Source organism: Hypanus sabinus, chromosome 7 (genome assembly GCF_030144855.1).
Source record: "Hypanus sabinus isolate sHypSab1 chromosome 7, sHypSab1.hap1, whole genome shotgun sequence".
Lineage (NCBI taxonomy): Eukaryota > Metazoa > Chordata > Chondrichthyes > Myliobatiformes > Dasyatidae > Hypanus > Hypanus sabinus.
In genome coordinates, this window is record NC_082712.1 from 3,590,234 (window position 1) to 3,612,529 (window position 22,296).

General features: G+C 47.4%; 2 protein-coding genes across 13 annotated transcripts in view; one reads left to right on the forward strand and one right to left on the reverse strand.

The window, feature by feature from the left end:
• Nucleotides 1-6,032, forward strand: part of cplane1 (ciliogenesis and planar polarity effector 1) — a 375,338-nt gene extending 369,306 nt beyond the window's left edge. For 7 of the 9 annotated variants that reach the window (XM_059974072.1, XM_059974075.1, XM_059974078.1 and 4 more), the window contains 4 exons: nt 126-241; nt 653-777; nt 1,123-1,236; nt 4,338-6,032. In XM_059974072.1, coding sequence (XP_059830055.1) covers nt 126-241; nt 653-777; nt 1,123-1,236; nt 4,338-4,379 — 397 coding nt within the window. In that variant the 3' untranslated portion in view covers nt 4,380-6,032. The remainder of the gene's footprint in view (nt 1-125; nt 242-652; nt 778-1,122; nt 1,237-4,337) is intronic. The other 2 variants (XR_009512997.1, XM_059974076.1) reach the window with 2 other exon arrangements.
• capslb (calcyphosine-like b) overlaps nt 4,657-22,296 on the reverse strand; it is a 36,208-nt gene continuing 18,568 nt past the window's right edge. For 3 of the 4 annotated variants that reach the window (XM_059974082.1, XM_059974081.1, XM_059974080.1), the window contains exons 4-6: nt 18,637-18,846; nt 16,559-16,681; nt 4,657-12,008 (exon numbers count right to left, since the gene is read on the reverse strand). In XM_059974082.1, the coding sequence (XP_059830065.1) occupies nt 16,580-16,681; nt 18,637-18,846 (312 nt within the window). In that variant the 3' untranslated portion in view covers nt 4,657-12,008; nt 16,559-16,579. The remainder of the gene's footprint in view (nt 12,009-16,558; nt 16,682-18,636; nt 18,847-22,296) is intronic. The other variant, XM_059974083.1, reaches the window with a different exon arrangement.

Consider the following 22,296-nt stretch of genomic DNA (forward strand, 5'->3'; position numbering starts at 1 on the left):
TGCAAGTTATGCAAGTACACTGCACGTGTTCATGTGCATTGTGTGTTCATATATCTGTATGTGTATGCATGTCCACATGTGCATTGTGTGTGTGTCCCATGCTCTCACCCTCCATTCCATTGCAGGAGGGGAGCTGCCTCCCACAGTATGTCGGCCTCTGGAAGACGTCACAGCTTCTCAGGCACCTTCTCCCTGGGACGGGCCTGTCCAGTCTCTTCACCAGGACAGGGGCACCAACCGGGTGAGCACACGGTGATCCTCCCAGCATCCACTTCCCCTGTTATGTTTAATGATTGTGTACCCAAGGGGTGAGTGAGTGATACTGGAGGTGCTAGGGGTTCTGTCTGGGGTTGGGGCCATGGCCGAGGCTGCTTCCTCAGAGTGGGCTCTATTGTGGGTACACCAGCCCCAATCCTCTCCCTCCCATATCTCACCCCTCACTTTTACCTACCTCTCCCAGCTCCTCCTTCTCCAACACTTCACTCCCTCTGCCCTGTGCTGCTCTTGGAGCCTGGCTCTGTCGCGTCCCTGCCCTCATCCCGGTTGAGCTCTGTATGTCACTGGCTAGTGCAATCTGAGTGGGAGGTGGAGGTGGGTTCAGCAGTGTGGGTCATTGGCCAGTGTGACTGACCCGTCTGTCTGCTTCCACCAGGTGGGCCCATGCTCCAGGAACACCTTCCTGATGAGGATCAGAGCGACTCCGACTCGCTGTCACCATGGAGCCCCCCGGAATATATCCAGGATATCCTGGACCGGGAGACTCATCCCTTCCTACAGGTAACTGCCCAGGTGGGTGGGGGGAGGGGGGAGCAGAGTGTGCTAATGGGTGGGGGGTGGGATTGGTGTGGTAGTTGGGTGGGACAGTCAGTGTGGTGGGGAGTGATGGTTTGGGCTGCCATAAGAAGTGGTTAATGCAGGTACATTAACAGTTAAAACGTACTTTGACAGGGAAACGGATTTGGAAAGGTTCAGAGGGATGTGGGCTAAACGTGGGGAAATGGAAGAACTTTAGGTGGACTCTTGTCAAGATGGACCAGTTGGTCTGACCGTGTAACCGTGGAACGGTCAGTGAGGGCTTATGACGCAGCTGAGCTGAGCTCTTTCTATGTTTTGTGCCCCCAGGGAGGTGACAAGGAGGAGAGGGTGCGTGCAGCCGAGCAGGACCTGTGCGAGGTTCAGTTTGACACCACTGACACCATCCTGTGTAGCCTGGACTGGAACGTCGTTAACAACATGGTGGGCAGTATGGGAGAGCTGTGAACCCTGAGAGCTCGCTACACAACCTCTTCCTCCTTCCCTGTCTACACCCAGAGCTGACTGTACAACCCCCTCCTCCCTGTACACACCCAGAGCTGACTGTACAACCTCCTCACTTTACACACCCGGAGCTGACTGTACAACCTCCTTCCTGTACACACCCGGAGCTGACTGTACAACCTCCTCACTTTACATACCCGGAGCTGACTGTACAATCTCCTCACTTTACACACCCGGAGCTCACTGTACAACCTCCTCACTTTACACACCCGGAGCTGACTGTACAACCTCCTCGCTTTACACACCCGGAGCTGACTGTACAACCTCCTCACTTTACACACCCGGAGCTGACTGTACAACCTCCTCACTTTACACACCCGGAGCTGACTGTACAACTTTCTCACTTTACACACCCGCAGCTGACTGTACAACCTCCTCACTTTACACACCCAGAGTTGACTGTACAACCTCCTCACTTTACACACCCAGAGTTGACTGTACAACCTCCTCACTTTACACACCCGGAGCTGACTGTACAACCTCCTCACTGTACACACACGCAGCTGACTGTACAACCTCCTCATTTTACACACACGCAGCTGACTGTACAACCTCCTCACTTTACACACCCGGAGCTGACTGTACAACCTCCTCACTGTACACACCCGGAGCTGACCGTACGACCTCCTCACTTTACACACCCGGAGATGACCGTACAACCTCCTCACTTTACACACCCGGAGCTGACCGTACAACCTCCTCACTGTACACACCCGGAGCTGACCGTACAACCTCCTCACTTTACACATCCGGAGCTGACCGTACAACCTCCTCACTTTACACACCCGGAGCTGACCGTACAACCTCCTCACTTTACACACCCGGAGCTGACCGTACAACCTCCTCACTTTACACACCCGGAGCTGACCGTACAACCTCCTCACTTTACACACCCGGAGCTGACCGTACAACCTCCTCACTTTACACACCCGCAGCTGACCGTACAACCTCCTCACTTTACACACCCGCAGCTGACCGTACAACCTCCTCACTTTACACACCCGCAGCTGACTGTACAACCTCCTCACTTTACATATCCGCAGCTGACTGTACAACCTCCTCACTTTACACACCCAGAGTTGACCGTACAACCTCCTCACTTTACACACCCGGAGCTGACCGTACAACCTCCTCACTGTACACACCCGGAGCTGACCGTACAAGCTCCTCACTGTACACACCCGGAGCTGACCGTACAACCTCCTCACTTTACACACCCGGAGCTGACCGTACAACCTCCTCACTTTACACACCCGCAGCTGACCGTACAACCTCCTCACTTTACACACCCGGAGCTGACCGTACAACCTCCTCACTTTACACACCCGCAGCTGACCGTACAACCTCCTCACTTTACACACCCGGAGCTGACCGTACAACCTCCTCACTTTACACACCCGCAGCTGACCGTACAACCTCCTCACTTTACACACCCGCAGCTGACCGTACAACCTCCTCACTTTACACACCCGCAGCTGACCGTACAACCTCCTCACTTTACATACCCGCAGCTGACCGTACAACCTCCTCACTTTACACACCCGCAGCTGACCGTACAACCTCCTCACTTTACACACCCGCAGCTGACCGTACAACCTCCTCACTTTACACACCCGCAGCTGACCGTACAACCTCCTCACTTTACACACCCGCAGCTGACCGTACAACCTCCTCACTTTACACACCCGCAGCTGACTGTACAACCTCCTCACTTTACACACCCGCAGCTGACTGTACAACCTCCTCACTTCACACACCCGCAGCTGACTGTACAACCTCCTCACTTTACACACCCGCAGCTGACTGTACAACCTCCTCACTTTACACACCCGGAGCTGACTGTACAACCTCCTCACTGTACACACCCGGAGCTGACTGTACAACCTCCTCACTGTACACACCCGGAGCTGACTGTACAACCTCCTCACTTTACACACCCGGAGCTGACTGTAGGACCTCCTCACTTTACATACCCGGAGCTGACTGTATAACCTCCTCACACCAGAGGCACCATAGACTCACCAAATATACCTGACACCAGAGTCATTGTTCACTTCCCGAACGCCGCTTACACTGCGGACACCAGACATTCTAGAACCCTCCCTAAATCTACCTCAATCCCACATTACAGTCCAAAAACACACACAGTAACCCCTACGTAAGCCAACACTGTAACCCCTCCTTATTTTCCCCAACCCCACTGTACAGCACCCATGGTAAACCTGCGAAGACAAACTTGACCCTCTCAATAATGTACAACTACATTGCGTGTGACTCTTGTGACTTCAGTTACACATTCACTCTGAGTAAACCGTGCTCTCTACAGCAGCGACCGTTTTGCACCTTTGGTCCACTGTCCCAGGAAAAGCAGAACACTGGGAATAGTCCACATGCAGCGCTGAGAACTTCCTGTTGTTGGAAGGACCGCAAACTGGGGAATATTTATTATGTAGTTTTAGTACTATTTTACAATCCCCCAATAAAGTCTTGTAACATAGAAGCTGCACAGTGCGCCTGTAACTGGCTTGCGTCTTCTCCATCCCATTGGGAAAGAGATCCCTCGGTACATCCAATGCTTTAGCATTATTCAACAGCGTTAGTTAGAGGCGATATCTTTGCCTGAATGTCCAGCGAGGCCAGGTCTATTTTATAAACATATAGGGAGTATTCCAGATGAGTATTGGAATTATAGGGTAGTAATAACAAGCAATCTTAGCTTCCCTGATGTTGACAGGGACTGCAATGGGATCAGATTTGTCCAGTTCTCAGTCTCCTCTTGGAAAAGGAATCTGGGCAAGTGGCTGAAGTGATGTGGGATTAGTGACCGTAATTTCATAAGGTTTCAAATAAAGGGATATTGAGGTTCTAGTCAGGAAAAAAGGAGGCATACATCAGGTGTAGGTAGCTGACTGAGTTGGGATGTCATGTTATACTGTAGCTGTATCTGGAATGTTGTGAGCAGTTCAGGTTGTCACATTATGGAGGGGATATTAAACAAGGGGCTACAATTATGTTCACAGATGCTGCTGCGAGTGTCCAGTGATGTGGACTTGGTTTTCTAGAACAGCAGCACAAGGTCTGCTGGAGAATCATCTACAGGCCACTAGGCTGGCATCAAACTACTGCTTCACACCAAACCTAGACAGGATTGTTTCCGTGGAAAAATCAGTCCTCAGCCTTTTGTCCCAAATAAAAACTAACATTTCCAGAGAGAGTTCTGGGATTAATTTTAAAGGGTCGCCATTAACCTTCTGGGTTGAAATCTTCACACTCGAATCCCCACATACGATGCTATCATCAGAATAAAACTCTCTGTGGCAGGACACTGCTGCTACATGATTCAAAGAGCAATTTTAATATTTTTTATAGTAGGACAATATTTTCAAAGAAAGGTAACTTGAGTGCTCCAGATTCCTGCTTCTACGGTCTCCTGTGTGCCCAGATCCTTTGGCAGGTTGGGTCAGCTAGAGACTGACTGAATGTCTGCAGCGGTGGGCTGTGTGACAGAAGCTGTGCTGACGCAGTCCTGCCCCCACTCAGTGTCCTGGGAGAAAGATGAGTCATAGTGCGTCTCCTAAAAACTCTCTATAATTTGCACATTAAGGATTCTGTTTAACACTATCACCAAACTGGACATCTTATAAAAGAAATCACAACACTGGGAAAATTAACAGTAATAGTCAGCGTGGTTTGGGTCCTGAGTGTTGCTCTGAAGTCAGACTTCTGTCTTCCATTCAAAATGATGTGAATGGTTTATCTCTCTCCACATCCTGCAGGATATAGTAATGTAAAAGGTGACAGCAATGGAGAGAAATTTCAGTAGGGAATGCGCATTATCCCAGTGAAACATGCAGAAAAAACCTGAAGGTCAAGGCCTGCATTCAACACTCCTTTGTCGACATCTTCTGAATAGATTACGGAACCTTTTCTTCCCACTTCATTTATGTCTTTTACATTTGTTTCTCATCTGGAACTGCTGGAGCCCGTGCTTTGCTGTTTGGAGATCGGTTGGGGGCTTCAGCACTCTACAGTCTCTGAGATTACAGGAGACAAAGGCAGCATGAGTGCACCTCACGGTGAGAAGGCTGCAGGCCAATGTTTGACCCCATTTCACCAATTAAAGCGACGAGGTTGACTGAAACACCAAGGAGAGTGCGAAATTTTGGAGGTTGTTAGGGTGGTCCAGCACTCTGCAGTCTCTGAGAGGATTTCAGGAGGCAGCATCACCAACCTCGTAGCAGACAAGCTGCAGGATGCAGCAAAGCTGATGTTTGGCTGCATTTCACCGATCTGAGCTCCAACCGAAGCAACAAGGGCGATTGAGGTGTCGAAGCCAGTGCAGAGGGTGAGCAGCAGCCGCTTGTCTTTTGATCAGTACCGGAGAGGGAATGGCCTGTTGCTGCTTCTGGGCTCAGTGAGTATTATCCAGGTTTTTTTGGATTTGGACTTTGGACTATAGATTTTGTTCTTCAGTCTTATAGCTTTTATATTCTATGTTTTATCGCCTGATCTGTCTTGGTCATTTTTTTTGTTGAGGGGGATTTGGGGACTGACATGCCTACTTCATTTTTGTTTGTTTTTTTACAGAGAGGTGGGATTTGGGGGTTGATGATCACGTTGCCTTTCTTTTCGTGCTTGGTTCCATGGCTACTCGGAGAACTGAAGAATTTTGGAGTTGTATACTTTGATAATAAAATGAGCCTTTGAACTTCATAGACCATGGCAAGTCCAGTCTTGGCCTCAACACCACTTTCCCACCCACTCCTCTTCTTCATCTCCATCTCAATGAGCCTTTCTGCCCTCCCACTTGCCCTGCCACTATAATAGAAGTTTCATCTCTGATGAAAAATTAATAACCTGAATTGTTAGCCCCAGCTCTGTGCACAGATGCTGACTGGCAGCTTGTCCCCGTGGAGAGAATTCAATACCATGAATTCCCTGCTGTCTGCAGACCTGAGAGACCCACCACCTTCCAGTGAGCAGGATGTACTGAGAGAGACTGGGGAGTGAGTGTGAACAACAGTGAGGGTATGCACACTCTGCCCACAGTGCAGGACGTACTGAGAGAGACTGGGGAGTGTGTGTGAACAACAGTGAGGGTATGCACACTCTGCCCACAGTGCAGGATGTACTGAGAGAGACTGGGGAATGTGTGTGAACAACAGTGAGGGTATGCACACTCTGCCCACAGTGCAGGATGTACTGAGAGAGACTGGGGAGTGTGTGTGAACAACAGTGAGGGTATGCACACTCTGCTCACAGTGCAGGACGTACTGAGAGAGACTGGGGAGTGAGTGTGGACAACAGTGAGGGTATGCACACTCTGCTCACAGTGCAGGATGTACTGAGAGAGACTGAGGAGTGAGTGTGAACAACAGTGAGGGTATGCACACTCTGCCCACAGTGCAGGACGTACTGAGAGAGACTGGGGAGTGAGTGTGAACAACAGTGAGGGTATGCACACTCTGCCACAGTGCAGGACGTACTGAGAGAGACTGGGGAATGTGTGTGAACAACAGTGAGGGTATGCACACTCTGCCCACAGTGCAGGATGTACTGAGAGAGACTGGGGAGTGTGTGTGAACAACAGTGAGGGTATGCACACTCTGCCCACAGTGCAGGACGTACTGAGAGAGACTGGGGAGTGAGTGTGGACAACAGTGAGGGTATGCACACTCTGCCCACAGTGCAGGACGTACTGAGAGAGACTGGGGAGTGAGTGTGGACAACAGTGAGGGTATGCACACTCTGCCCACAGTGCAGGACGTACTGAGAGAGACTGGGGAGTGAGTGTGGACAACAGTGAGGGTATGCACACTCTGCCCACAGTGCAGGACGTACTGAGAGAGACTGGGGAGTGAGTGTGAACAACAGTGAGGGTATGCACACTCTGCTCACAGTGCAGGACGTACTGAGAGAGACTGGGGAGTGAGTGTGAACAACAGTGAGGGTATGCACACTCTGCCCACAGTGCAGGACGTACTGAGAGAGACTGGGGAGTGTGTGAACAACAGATGCCTTTAACATCTGTCGGACGATGCTGAGGATATTCTACTAGTCTGTGGTGGCCAGTGCTATCATGTTTGCTGTTGTGAGCTGGGGCAGCAGGCTGAGTGTAGCAGACACCAACAGAATCAACAAACTCATTCGCAAGGCCAATGATGTTGTGGGGGTGGAACTGGACTCTCTGATGGTGGTGTCTGAAAAGAGGATGCTTTCCAAGTTGCATGCCATCTTGGACAATGACTCCCATCCACTCCATAATGTACTGGTTAGGCACAGGAGTACATTCAGCCAGGGTCTCATCCCACCGAGATGCAACACTGAGTGTCATAGGAAGTCATTCCTGTTTGTGGCCATCAAACTTTACAACTCCTCCCTCGGAGTGTCAGACACCCTGAGCCAATAGGTTGGTCCTGGACTTATTTCCACTTGGCATGATTAACTTATTATTATGTAATTATTTATGGTTTTATATTGCTCTATTTCTACACTATTCTTGGTTGGCGCAGCTGTAACGAAACCCAGTTTTCCTCAGGATCAATAAAGTATGTCTGTCTGATCATTCTCTGTGTGAAGAACTTGCCTCTCACATTCCTATTAAATTTCTCTCCTGAAACCTTCAGCCAATGCCCCTAATTTTTAATTCCCATCTCTGGGAAAAAGGCTGTGCACATTCATCTATGCTGTTCAGACGTATGTACACCTCTCATTTTCCCATTCTCCTAACCTCCTCAAGCTCTCGCTAAAACTCAGTCATAAATCTCGACTCTTTGCAGCTAAATAGCATCTTTCCCATCACAGAGCAACCAGAACAGAACACAATTTTCAATGTGCAGCTTCAAAATATTCCAACTGCAACAGCTCAATTTCTTGGTGTCTTGACTGATGAAGGCCAATGTGCCAAAAGCTTTTTGCATGTCTCCACTTATAGGGAACCATGTTATTATACTCCAAGGTTCCTTTGTTCAACGACATTGCCATCCTGACATTGAGCCAAAGAAATGTGAAACCGACTTTGCAGAAACAACCCACTTCATGCTCCTGGTCTCTCTGTGCTGTACACTTGGCCCAAACAATTCCATCCAATCCTACCAGTATAACCTGCACCTTCTCTGCTGTACCTATTGAGGACAGGTGGGATTCTGCAATGTAAAGAAAAGAAAGATTTGGGGAGGAAAGTTGAGGGACAGGTATTGACACCTGGGCAATGGCAGCCAATGGTGAAGAGATACATTGAGGGAAAATCAGAAGGCCAGAAAGATAAAGAGTAAGGGATGGTCTAGGCTACAGAAGGATGTTAACATGAACCCACTGCTCAACTGAGAGCCCGTGCACGAGTAAGTGCAAGGTGAAAAGGGATAGATCCGAGAGTGAAGCATCGCAAAGTGTCATTGACAACATAGATGGAATCAGGATGGCAGCAATGACTACTATAGGCTGATACTATAGGCTCCACAGTAAAGCTGATGGTGATGAAGCTCTGCCCTTGGCTTGATATACTGTACCAGGGCAGATTACTATTGCTGGTCGAGCAACAAAGTTCAAACCTGACCTGCATTGGTGTCTGTGTGGAGTTTATACATTCTCCCCAACATCACATGGGTCTCCCTCAGATACGATTTCCTCCCACATCCCAAAGATGTGCAGGCCAGTGGGCTAACTGGCCACAGTAAATGGTCCCCAGCACTCGGGTGATGGGTGGATTTGGAGGGAGCAGATGGGAGAGTGAGAATGGAAAATGGAAGGTTGATGTAAATGTGTAAGGGTCTGTGGAAGAGCCTGTTCTCTGCTGTATGACTAATAGAGATGAGATTGTGCAAACCACGATAATCACAGTACAAGTTAGACAGAGTAAACCATCCCATCACACACTCCCAGTATCGAACATAGTAAATCTAAACCGTCAGTAAAATTAAACTGGCATAATAAAATTATGTCAGACATAGTAAAGCTAAACCATCAGACATATTAAAATTAAAATTAAACCTTCCCATCACACACTCTCAGGGTCAGACACAGAGTGAAACTCTCTTCACGACATCCCATCACATACTCCTGGCATCATTAAGCTCCCTCTACGCTGTCCCACTACACACTCCCAGATGCAGAGTGAAGCTCCCTCTTCACATAGAACCATAGAACATTACAGCACAGAAACCATTGGCCCCTCTTGGCTGTGCCAAACCATTTTTCTGCCTAGTCCCACTAAATTGCTCCTGGGCCATATCCCTCCAAACCCCTCTCATCCATATACCTGTCCAAGTTTTTCTCAAATGTCAAAAAGTGAGCCCGCATTCACCACTTCATCTGGCAGCTCATTCCACACTCCTACCATTCTCTGCGTGAAGAAGCCCCCCCCCCAATGTTCCCTTTAAACTTTTCCCCCTTCACCCTTAACCCATGTCCTCTGGTTTTTTTCTCCCCTGGCCTCAGTGGAAAAAGTCTGCTTGCATTCACTCTATCTATACCCATCATAATTTTATACACCTCTATCAAATCACCCCTCATTCTCCTATGCTCCAGGGAATAAAGTCCTAACCTATTCAACCTTTCTCTGTAACTCAGTTTTTCAAGTCCCGGCAACATCTTCGTAAACCTTCTCTGCACTCTTTCAACCTTATTAATATCCTTCCTGTAATTAGGTGACCAAAACTGCACACAATACTCCAAATTCGGCCTCACCAATGCCTTATACAACGTCATCATTACATTCCAACTCTTATACTCAATACTTTGATTTATAAAGGCCAATGTACCAAAAGCACTCTTTACAACCCTATCTACTTGTGACACCACTTTTAGGGAATTATGTATCTGCACTCCTCAGTGTCCTGCCATTTACCTTGTATGTTCTACCTTGGTTTGACCTTCCAAAGTGCAATACCTCACACTTGTCCGCATTAAACTCCATCTGCCATTTTTCAGCCTATTCCTCCAACTGGTCCAAATCCCTCTGCAAGCTTTGAATTATTGACATTAATTCAATGTCAATGACTGATTTCAGGATTAATTTTATATTAATGACTGATTTCAGGATAATGGTGGCATGAGTTAGATATAGAATCATGATCTCTCTGGTGGTATAGCCATGCTCACTGGTTACTGACTCACTGGAGGCTGTGTCTCATCAACACCGAGATGAGTTTGAACATCTTTGTTTTAAGAGAGAAGGTTGGTCACTTGGGCACAGCCATGGCAGAAAGAACTTAATCCTGACAAAGGTAACGTGGTGGATAGTAGGGTCAAATATAAACCATGGTTGGTGGGAGTGAGGAACCAGGGATCCTGGGGTACATGTGAACGACTGAGCAAGCTGGGGTGTTTCTCTTTGGAGCAAAGAACAATGAGAGGTGACTTGAAAGAGGCGTACAAGATGATAGGAAGCATAGATTAAGTGGACACCAGAAGGTGGAAATCGACAGTATCAGGGGGCATAACTTCCAAGGTGATTGGACAAAAATATAGGGGTGGTTGTCAGAGGCATGGATGCAATGCACTGCTGGGTGGTGGTTGAGGCAGATAAATTAGGGAGATTTACAAGGACCGTAGGTAGGCATATGAATGAAAATAATGGAGTGTTATGAAGGAGGGAAGGGTTAGATTGATTTCAGAGTAGGTTAAAAGGTTGGCACAATATCGTAGGCCAAAGGGCTATATTGTGCTGTAGTGTTACAGGGTACTTGTCATTGATCAGTACAGAGACTACAAGGGTAAGGAGGCCATGGTACAACTTTACAAAACTCTGATTCAGCCATGTTGGAGTAATGGCTGCAGTTCTGCTCAGAACGCTACTCGAGGTAGCCGGCTGTGCAGAGGAGGTTCACAGGGATATTGGGAATGGAACTCTGTCCTGGGGCACAGGGGCTCTCACAGTGTTGCTAAAAGGTGCAAATGAACACCTGAGTCACTCAGACACAGGCTGCAGACCACAGGGTTAGGGTAGACATGGACAAGGTGGGCCAGACACAGGCTACAGACCACAGGGTTAGGGTAGACATGGACAAGGTGGGCCAGACACAGGCTACAGACCACAGGGTTAGGGTAGACATGGACAAGGTGGGCCAGACACAGGCTACAGACCACAGGGTTAGGGTAGACATGGACAAGGTGGGCCAGACACACACTACAGACCACAGGGATAGTGAAGTGGGATTCTGTGCTAGAGAATCGCAGAACCTGCCTGACTGAAAGTTTTTGACCTGAGATGTTGCCTCTGCTTACCCCAACCTGCTGAGGGTCTCTGGATGTTGTTTAATCAGGGTGGGCACTTCAGTTCTGAGCAGATGTTAACCTGTTCTCCCAGTAGAGGCTGTGCTGTACTGAATTGTGCCATTTATATGACAAAGGGTAAGAAATTTAAAAGGAATCTGAGTTCTGGCAATGCCCCGATCAATGGGGGTGGTGTCAGAGGGTGGAGGGTCTCAAGGCTCTGTACAGGGTAATCAGCCCCGCCAGTGGCCTCGCTAGAGAGCAGAGGTGAAGTCAGCAGCGTTGTGTATAGGGGCAGAGAGGCAGCCCCTGACCTGGAAACACGGTGATACATCCATCTCATCAGTCTGCACTTTCCCAAATGATAACGGCGTCGATCACATTCGCCAGCAGGACCTCATCATTAGGATAAAGTAGGCATCATTGTCAATAGAGGCACTCACTCCCGAATAGTAATTAATAAATTCACATTGGGTGACCTGCAAATAAACAGAGAATGAGCTGGAAGCTGAGAAACAGCCTGGGACACCCTCTACACCTCCGGGTAACACCACTCTACACATGCAGAACACACTTCTCCAGAGGAACATGCACAGTCCCACATCTCTCCTGGAAAACACAATCATGTGCACAGATTCACAGCTCAGAGACACATACTTTGCAATACATGAAAGCTTACAGAAGGTTCAAGAAACTAGGTAATGACAGAGATCTAGAAGATTATAAGGCTAGCAGGAAGGAGCTTGAGAATGAAATTAGGAGAGCCAGAAGGGGCCATGAGAAGGCCTTGGTGAGCAGGATTAAAGAAAACCCCCAAGGCATTCTACGAGTATGTGAAGAGCAAGAGGATAAGACATGAGAGACTAGGACCAATCAAGTATGTATGGAACCAGAGGAGATAAAAACATAGAAAACCTACAGCACAAAACAGGCCCTTCGGCCCACAAAGCTGTACCGAACATATCCTTACCTGAGAAATTACCTAGGGTTACCCATAGCCCTCTATTTTCCTGAGCTCCATATACCTATCCAGGAGTCTCTTAAAAGACCCTATCGTATCTGCCTCCACCACTGTCGCTGGCAGCCCATTCCACACACTCACCACCCTCTGCGTAAAAAACTTACCCCTGACATCTCCTCTGTACCTACTTCCAAGCACCTTAAAACTAGCCATTTCAGCCCTGGGGAAAAAGCCTCTGACTATCCACACGATCAATGCCTCTCATCATCTTGTACACCTCTATCAGGTCACCTCTCATCCTCCACTGCCGAGGAGGTAGCGGAGATACTTAATGAATACATTGCTTCAGCATTCACTACAGTAAAGAATCTTGGCGATTGTAGGGAAAACTTACAACGGATTGAAAAGCCTGAGCATATAGACATTAAGAAAGAGGACATACTGGAACTTCAGGAAAGTGTCAAGTAGCAAGTCTCCGGGAACACACGAGATGTACCCCAGGCTACTCTGGGAGGTGAAGGGCCTCTGGCAATGATCTTTGCATCATCAATGGGGACGGGAGAGATTCCGGAGGATTGAAGGTTTGCAGATGTCGTCCCCTTATTCAAGAAAGGGAGTAAAGATAGCCCAGGAAATTATAGATCAGTGAGTCTTACTTCAGTGGTTGGTAAGTTGAGGGAAAAGTTCCTGAGAGGCAGGATTTATGAAAATTTGGAGAGGCATAATATGATTAGGAATAGTCAGCAAGGCTCTGTCAAAGACAGGTCGTGCCTTACAAGCTTGATTGAATTTTTTGAGGATGTGATGAAACACATTGATGAGTATATTGATTTCAGCAAGGCCTTTGATAAAGTACCCCATGCAAGGCTTATTGAGAAAGTAAGGAGACATGGGATCCAGCGGGACATTGCTTTGTGGATCCAGAATTGGCTTGCCCACAGAAGGCAAAGAGTGGTTGTAGATGGGTCATATTCTGCATGGAGGTCGGTGACCAGTGGTGTGCCTCAGGGATCTGTTCTGGGACCCCTTCTCTTTGTGATTTTTATAAATGACCTGGATGACGAAGTGGAGGGATGGGTGATCTGTTGCTGACAGAAAGGTTATGGATACTGTGGAAGACTGTTAGAGGTTACGGCAGGACATTGATAGGATGAAAAACTGGGCTAAGAAGTGGCAGATGGAGTTCAACCCAAATAAGTGTGAAGTGGTTCATTGTGATAGTTCAAATATGATGGCAGAATATAGTATTAATGGTAAGACACTTGACAGTGTGGAGGATCAGAGGGATCTTGGGGTCCGAGTCCATAGGACACTCAAAGCTGCTGCGCAGGTTGACTCTATAGTTAAGAAGGCGTACTGTGCATTGGCCTTCATCAATTGTGGGATTGAGTTTAAGAGCTGAGAGGTAATGTTACAGCTATATAGGACCCTGGTCAGACCCCACTTGGAGTACTGTGCTCAATTCTGGTCACCACACTACAGGAAGGATGTGGAAGCCATAGAAAGGGTGCAGAGGAGATTTACAAAGATGTTGCCTGGATTGGAGAGCATGCCTTATGAGAATAGGTTGAGTGAACTCGGCCTTTTGTCTTTGGAGTGACAGAGGATGAGAGGTGACCTGATAGAAGTGTACAAGATGATGAGAGGCATTGATCATGTGGATCGTCAGAGGCTTTTTTCTCAGGACTGAAATGGCTAACGCAAGAGGGCAGAGTTTTAAGGTGCTGGGGAGTAGGTACAGAGGAGATGTCGGGTAAATTTTTTACACAGAGTGGTGAGTGCATGGTATGGGCTACCAGCAATGGTGGTGGAGGCAGATATGATAGGGTCTTTTAAGAGACTCCTGGACAGGTATATAGAGCTTAGAAAAATTGAGGGTTATGGGTAACCCTAGGTAATTTCTAAAGTAAATACATGTTTGGCACAGCATTGTGGGCCAAAGGGCCTGTATTGTGCTGTAGGTTTTGTATGTTCTATGTTCTACAGGACATCTGCACTACACATACAGTCCTGCACACATACACAATGCGGAGTGCTCTCATCAGGACACGGCCTGATACACCACCCGTGGGACATGGGCATCGCACTTGCCCATCCTCCAAGGGACGAGCACGTGGTCCTACATGCCCACACACTCCTGCTACGCACCTTCCATGCACACTCACGCAAAACATGCACAGTCTAGTACATTCTGAAGAACACAGTATACTCACACAGACTCTGTAAAATATAGGCATCCTCCACACCCACTGAACACACTCCATGGGCTCATACATGTTGCCTTAGACACGACCATCTCCCCGCAGTCTGTCACTGTGTGCTCCATAGTCTAAATGTTTACAGTTTGGCACTGAGAATACTAGTTTTCCTGTGCCTCTACACATACGTACACATTTGTTGACTGTTGGTCTGAGCTCAGGTTATTAGGCCAGACCTGTCACACTGACCTGGGACCAGTTAGCTGGGTGTTAGTAGTAATTTCAAGTTCAGATTCAATGACACTTGTTTGGGAGGTTGTGTGGGATAGGCTGGGAATGGGGACGGGGTGTGGGAGGTGGTAGCTGGGAAGTTAAGGTGCCATTGAATCACAATGATGGAGTCTGCCAGGTTGGTCACAGCGCCAGTCCGTGTGAGGGTCCTGTCGTCCATCATTGCCCAAGCCCGCACTCTTCCCGCGGTGATTGAAAGGGGCTGTGCCATCAGTCTGAGGAGGGTTCTGGGCTCGAGTTAGGACTTGACTGACTGAAAACCCCAAGTCTTCAATGCAGAATGTCAATGTAGTAACTCCTCAAGCAGTGTCCTGACTATACCTCCTCCCACCACTATTCCTTCATCTCTTCCCTTCATACCACCTCACTCACACTGGTTTCCATACTGAGGTCTCCTACACACAGACCTATTACGTGTATTGCGTCTGTACTACAGTGGATTGTAGAGAACCTGCTTTGTTTATGTATACTTTTCATAAATTCTATTGTATTTCTTTATTTTCTATCAATGCCTGCAAGAAAATGAATCTTAAGGTCGTGTATGTGCTTCACTTTGACTTCAGTCCAGAGGGTCTTCCCAGACCTTCCTGTCGTTGGCCACTTTAATTCCCCATCCCACTGCCAACTTTGACCTCCTCCTTTGGTATCTGACTTTACTCCCATTAAACTCAATGCAAAACCCAAGGACAGCACCTCACTGAAGACTTCTGGATGCAGTACTCCAGCCTTACACCTCACATCTCCAACATGCAAGTTTTAACTTTTGATCTTGGTTCTCTTCCTGGTACCCTCTCACAGGCAGTATCAACCTCTCCTGGTCTACACTCTGCCACAGAACCACCACCCCTCAGTGAGGTTCTCTGTATTCCTCCCAGTTCACTCAACAAATTAAAACTTATTTTCACCTTTTCCCGTTCCAATGAAAAACCTTCAACCCAAAATGTGACTGTTTCTGCACAGATGCTGCCTGACTTGAGTGTTTCCAGCATTCTCTGTCCTTATTTTGAAAAGCACAGGCCAGATTTCCAGGTGATCCTGCTGCAGGGTGTCAGCCAGTGGCCAGCTAACACCCACCCTGGTGCAAGATGGGCATACTGCTGGATGGCAAAGCCCCTTCAACACGTCAGATGCTGGGCATAAAATTTACTCTGTGAACACAGGTTAGTGGAAAGTATAGTGCAGACAGCCAGAGGGAGCTAGCGATCCAGTAATCACAGTGCTGCAGTAGGCAGCTTCTGCCTCCCCTCTCCAGTTAAACCACATACACCCATAATAGCAGCAGACACAGAGGGAAACAGTGAATCTGACACTCTGATGAAATAACCCAAGGTTTCTGTCCCACACTCTGCGTACGGCAGAATAGTTCAAAAGGGCAGGGTGATCAACAAGCCGCTTCATTGTTTGTCAGGAACGCCTAATCTTCATCACCAAGTTAGTCAAGTACATTCTGTCGGGGACTGGGACTCTCACTGACCCGAGCTGTGGATATGTTGGGGCCAAGTTATTCTCTTCAGAGTGCAGAGTGGTGATTTGTCTAACCCTGGTGGGTGAGAGAGTGAGAGGAACAGAAAGTGTTTACCCCCAGGCACAAGGATGCCTGTTAAAGTTTCCAGGCATTTTGCATCATGACGATGAAATAGACGTCCGTGTCGATGGAAGCACTGACACCCGCGTAGTAATTTAAAAACTCCTCCATTGTCACCTACAGTCACATCAAACCGATTAACACACTACACATCAACTCACTGATGTGTGGAAGGAACATGGCAGGGTAAAGTGGCAGGAGCAGAGACATCAAACCCCTGTCCTGACATCCCCAACACCAACCCCATCCAAACCAAATCAATTCCCTGACACCAACCCAATTCCTGTACCCAAACCCCAACACCAAACCCATTCTCAACCCAACCCCTTGCCGACATCAACCCCATTCCCAACACCTCGCCTGACACCTACCCCATTCCCAATCCCTCCCCTGGCACCAAACCCATCCCCAATTCCTCCCCGACACTAAACCCATTCTCGACCCAACACTAACCCCACTTGCAATCCGATTCCTCCCCCAACAACAACCCAATCATTCCCCGGCAGAAAACCCATTCTCAAGCTAACCCCTCCCAGACACCAACCCATTCTCAACTCAACTCCATCCCCGACACCAATCCTATTCTCAACCCAAATGCTCCCCAACACCAACCCCATCCCCAATCCAACCCCTCCCGACACCAACCCTATCCCTCACTCGACACAAAAACTGTTCTCAACGCAACCCCTCCCCGATACCAACGTCAATCCTCCCCGACACCAGCCCCATCCCCTCCCCCAACACCAACACTATTCTCAACCCAAGTCTTCTCCTGACATCAACCCCATTCTCAACCTAACTCTTCCTCTGACACTGGTCCCATACTTGACCCAACTCCTACCCCTACACCAACTCCATCCCAACGTAACCCTTCCCCCAACACCAGCCCCATTCTCAACCCAACCCTTCCCCCAACACCAACCTCATTCTCAACCCAACCCCTCCCTGACACTAATCCCATTCCTAACCCAACCCCTTCCCCTTAACACCAACCCCATTCTCACCCCAATCCTTCCCCGACACCAAAACCCATTCCCAACACCAGCCCCATTCCTAATTCCTCACCCAACAACAACCCCATTCCAACCCCTCCCCCGCCCCATTCCCAAACCAACCCCTCTCCCGACTGTGTTATTTCTCTTCCACACCTCAGACTGAAATCACCAACTCCTCCAGCTTAGACTGTCCTCTGAGCAAGAACCATCCACACCTTGCCCCCGATCCAAATCTGTGCACCTCATGTGCAACCCCACTCCACACATTCCTCCATTTGACAGACTACAACCCGATCAGAGAAGTCTTGGTACTTTGTTGACTAAACCCACTCAGTTTGTCAAATGAAGCCTTGGAAGTAGGCTGTGGAAAATTAATAAAGGGAATTGCACAGAAAAAAACCTACTGGTTCTGATTATACTGTATATCGACTGAATAGCAACTACTGCTGGTTTGCCATGCTGCCTGAGGTAAGAGTGAATGTTATAGCAGAGCTCCAGATCTCCACCTCTAGCAGGTGAGGAATTTATTCAGTCAGACATAGTGAATTTGCAGAATTCATGCCACAGTTGCAGAGGCTAAGTCACTGGGGTTCTCTTGATAAAGGCATCAAAGATTATGGGGAGAAGGCAGGAGAAAGGGTTTGAGAAGGATAATAAATTGTCCATAATAGAATGATGGAGCAGCCTCAATGAGGTGAATGGCCTAATTCTACTCCTATGAATACTCAAGATTCAAGATAGTTTAATGTCATTTCCAGTTCACAAGTGTAAAGTGTGATGCAGCACAAAAACAAACACAATGAGACCCTATAATAATAGAAAACACAATAAATATAAAATGGCTTATCGACATGACTGATTCTAAAGTGATGCTAGGTGCAGGAGTGTCTGTACATAAGGTGACTGATAAGAAATGATAAAGTAGTGGTGGTTGAGGAGGAAGGTGAGGGTCTAAAGAGGTGGACAGGGCCCATGGTTTGGACATAATGAACATCCTATCAGAGACTCAGTTAAACTACAACAGGAAATCCCTAGATCCCCAAGCTATTGAGGGGTCAGTTCTCTTCCTCTACTTACAATTCCATCCTTATCGTAGGGCGAGTCAAAGTTGTCGAGAAATGTGCGGAAAACCTGCTCCTCTGTCATTTCCCCATTCTGATACTTGGGGTGGTGTTTGGCATTGTACACCCCTCGCAGGTCCTCGATGGTGATCACACCATCTCCTGTCTTGTCCAGCTTACGGAAGGCCTGTGTGATGATTTCCTTTCTTGCGTTGGACATGGGCGGCTAAGACAGAGCGCAAGAGAGCGAGAGATAAAAAGAGTGAAATCATACTCTCTAACACAATATAATCCCAATACATATCTAATTCCAGGACTGGATCTTCATCAAACTATCATTATACAACCAAAACTTTCATTTTTTTAGCCCATCGCTCTTACAGCAGCTTGCCAGATTCCTCTGCCCTGAGCCATTATTTCAAATTGTCCCTAGGTAGAAACATAAGAAACCTACAGCTCAATACAGGCCCTTCGGCCCACAAAGTTGTGCCGAAAATGTCCCCACCTCAGAAATTACTAGGGTTACCTATGGCCCTCTATTTTTCTAAGCTCCATGTACCTATCTAAAAGTCTCTTAAAAGATCCTATTGTATCGACAGGAAAGGAATGGAGGGTTATGGGCTGAGTGCAGGTAGGTGGGACTAGGTGAGAGTAAGCATTCGGCACGGACTAGAAGGGCTGAGATGGCCTGTTTCTGTGCTGTCATTGTTATATGGTATCCGCCTCTACCACCGTTACTGGCAGCCCATTCTACGCACTCACCACTGAATAAAAAACTTAACCCTGACATCTCCTCTGTACCTACTCCCCAGCACCTTAAACCTGTGTCCTTTTGTGGCAACCATTTCATCCCTGGGAAAAAGCAATAGACAATAGACAGTAGGTGCAGGAGTAGGCCATTCGGCTCTTCTAGCCAACATTGCCATTCACTGTGATCATGGCTGATCATACACAATCAGTACCCCGTTCCTGCCCTCTCCCCATATCCCTTGGTGCCGCTATCTATAAGAGCTCTATCTAATTCTCTCTTGAAAGCATCCAGAGACTTGGCCTCCACTGCCTTCTGGGGCAGAGCATTCCACATATCCACCACTCTCTGGGTGAAAAAGTGTTTCTGCATCACTGTTCTAAATGGCCTACCCCTTATTCTTAAACTGTGGCCTCTAGTTCTGGACTCACCCATCAGCGGAAACATGCTTCCTGCCTCCAGAGTGTCCAATCCCTTAATAATCTTATATGTCTCAATCAGATCCCCTCTCATCCTTCTAAATTCCAGTGTATACAAGCACAGTCGCTCCAATCTTTCAACATATGATAGTCCCACCATTCCAGGAATTAACCTTGTGAACCTATGCTGCACTCCCTCAATAGCAAGAATGTTGCTCCTCAAATTTGGAGACCAAAACTGCACACAATACTCCAGGTGGGGTCTCACCAGGGCCCTGTACAGCTGCAGAAGGACCTCTTTACTCCTATACTCAATTCCTCTTGTTATAAAGGCCAGCATACCATTAGCTTTCTTCACTGCCTGCTGTACCTGCATGCTTGCTTTCATTGACTGATGTACAAGAACACCTAGATCTCATTGTACTTCCCTTTTTCCTAACTTGACTCCATTTAGATAGTAATCTGCCTTCCTGTTCTTGCCACCAAAGTGGATAACCTCACATTTATCCACATTAAACTGCATCTGCAGTACATTCACCCACTCACCTAGCCTGTCCAAGTCACCCTGCATTCTCATAACATCCTCCTGACATTTCACACTGCCACCCAGCTTTGTGTCATCGGCAAATTTGCTAATGTTACTTTTAATCCCTTCATCTAAATCATTAATGTATATTGTAAACAGCTACGGTCCCAGCATTGAACCTTGCAGTACCCCACTGGTCACAGCCTGCCATTCCAAAAGGGACCCGTTAATCACTACTCTTTGTTTCCTGTCAGCCAGCCAATTTTCAATCCATGTCAGTACTCTGTCCCCAATACCATGTGCCCCAATTTTTCCCACTAATCTCCTATGTGGGACTTTATCAAAAGCTTTCTGGAAGTCCAGGTACACTACATCCACTGGCTCTCCCTTGTCCATTTTCATAGTTACATCCTCAAAAAACTCCAGAAGATTATTCAAGCACGATTTTCCCTTTGTAAATCCATGCTGACTCGGACTGATCCTTCTACTGCTATCCAAATGTGTCATAATTTCCTCTTTTATAATTGACTCCAGCATCTTTCCCACCACTAACGTCAGGCTAACCGGTCTACAATTCCCTGTTTTCTCTCTTCCTCCTTTCTTGAAAAGTGGGACAACATTAGCCACCCTCCAATCTGCAGGAACTGATCCTGAATCTATAGAACATTGGAAAATGATTACCAATGTGTCCACGATTTCTAGAGCCACCTCCTTAAGTACCCTTGGGATGCAGACCATCAGGTCCCGGGCACTTATCAGCCTTCAGATTCAACAGTCTATCCAAAACCATTTCTTGCCTAATATAAATTTCCTTCAGTTCATCCATTACCCTAGTTCCTTTGGCCACTATTACCTCTGGGAGATTGTTTGTGTCTTCCCTAGTGAAGACAAATCCAAAGTACCTGTTCAATTCATCTGCTATTTCCTTGTTCCCCATAATAAATTCACCCATTTCTGACATCAATGGCACAATTTTGATCTAAACTATTTTTTTTTCTTTTCACATACCTAAAGAAGCTTTTACTATCCTCCTTTATATTCTTGGCTAGTTTACCTGCTTACCTCACTTTTCTCCATGTGTTGCCTTTCTTGTTATCTTTTGTTGCTCTTTAAAAGCTTCCCAGTCCTCCGGCTTCCCTCTCATCTTTGCTATGTTATACTTCTCTTTTATTTTTATACTGTCCTTTACTTCCCTCATCAGCCATGGCCGCCCCTTACTCCCCTCAGGATCTTTCTTCCTCTTTGGAATGAACTGATCCTGCACCTTCTGCATTATTCCCAGAAATACCTGCCATTGTTGTTCCACTGTCTTCCCTGCTAGGGTATTATTCCACTGAACTTTGGCCAGCTCCTCCCTCATAGTTTCCTTTGTTCAACTGTAATACTGACACATCTGATTTTCCCTTCTACTTCTCAAATTGTAGGTTAAAACATATCATATTATGGTCACTACCTCCTAATGGCTCCTTTACCTCGAGGTCCCTGATCAAATCCGGTTCATTGCACAACACTAAATTTAGAATTGCCTTCTCCCTGGTAGGCTCCAGTACAAGCTGTTCTAAGAATCTATCTCGGAGGCACTCCACAAACTCCCTTTCTTGGGGTCCAGTACCATTCTGATTCTCCCAGTCTACCTGCATGTTGAAATCCCCCATGACAACTGTATCATTACCTTTGCGACAAAAGCATCTGACTAACAGGTCACTTCTCATCCTCCATCGCTCCAAGGAGAAAAGGCCGGGTTCACTCAACCTATTCTCATAAGGTATGCTCCCCAATCCATGCAACGTCCTTGTAAAATTCCTCTGCACCCTTTCTATGGTTTCCACATCCTTCCTGTAGTGAGGCAATTAGAACTGAGCACAATACTCCAAGTGGGGTCTGACCAGGGTCCTATAGAGCTGCAACATTACCTCTCGGCTCCTAAATTCAATTCCACGATTGATGAAGGCCAATACACCATATGCCTTCTTAACTACAGAG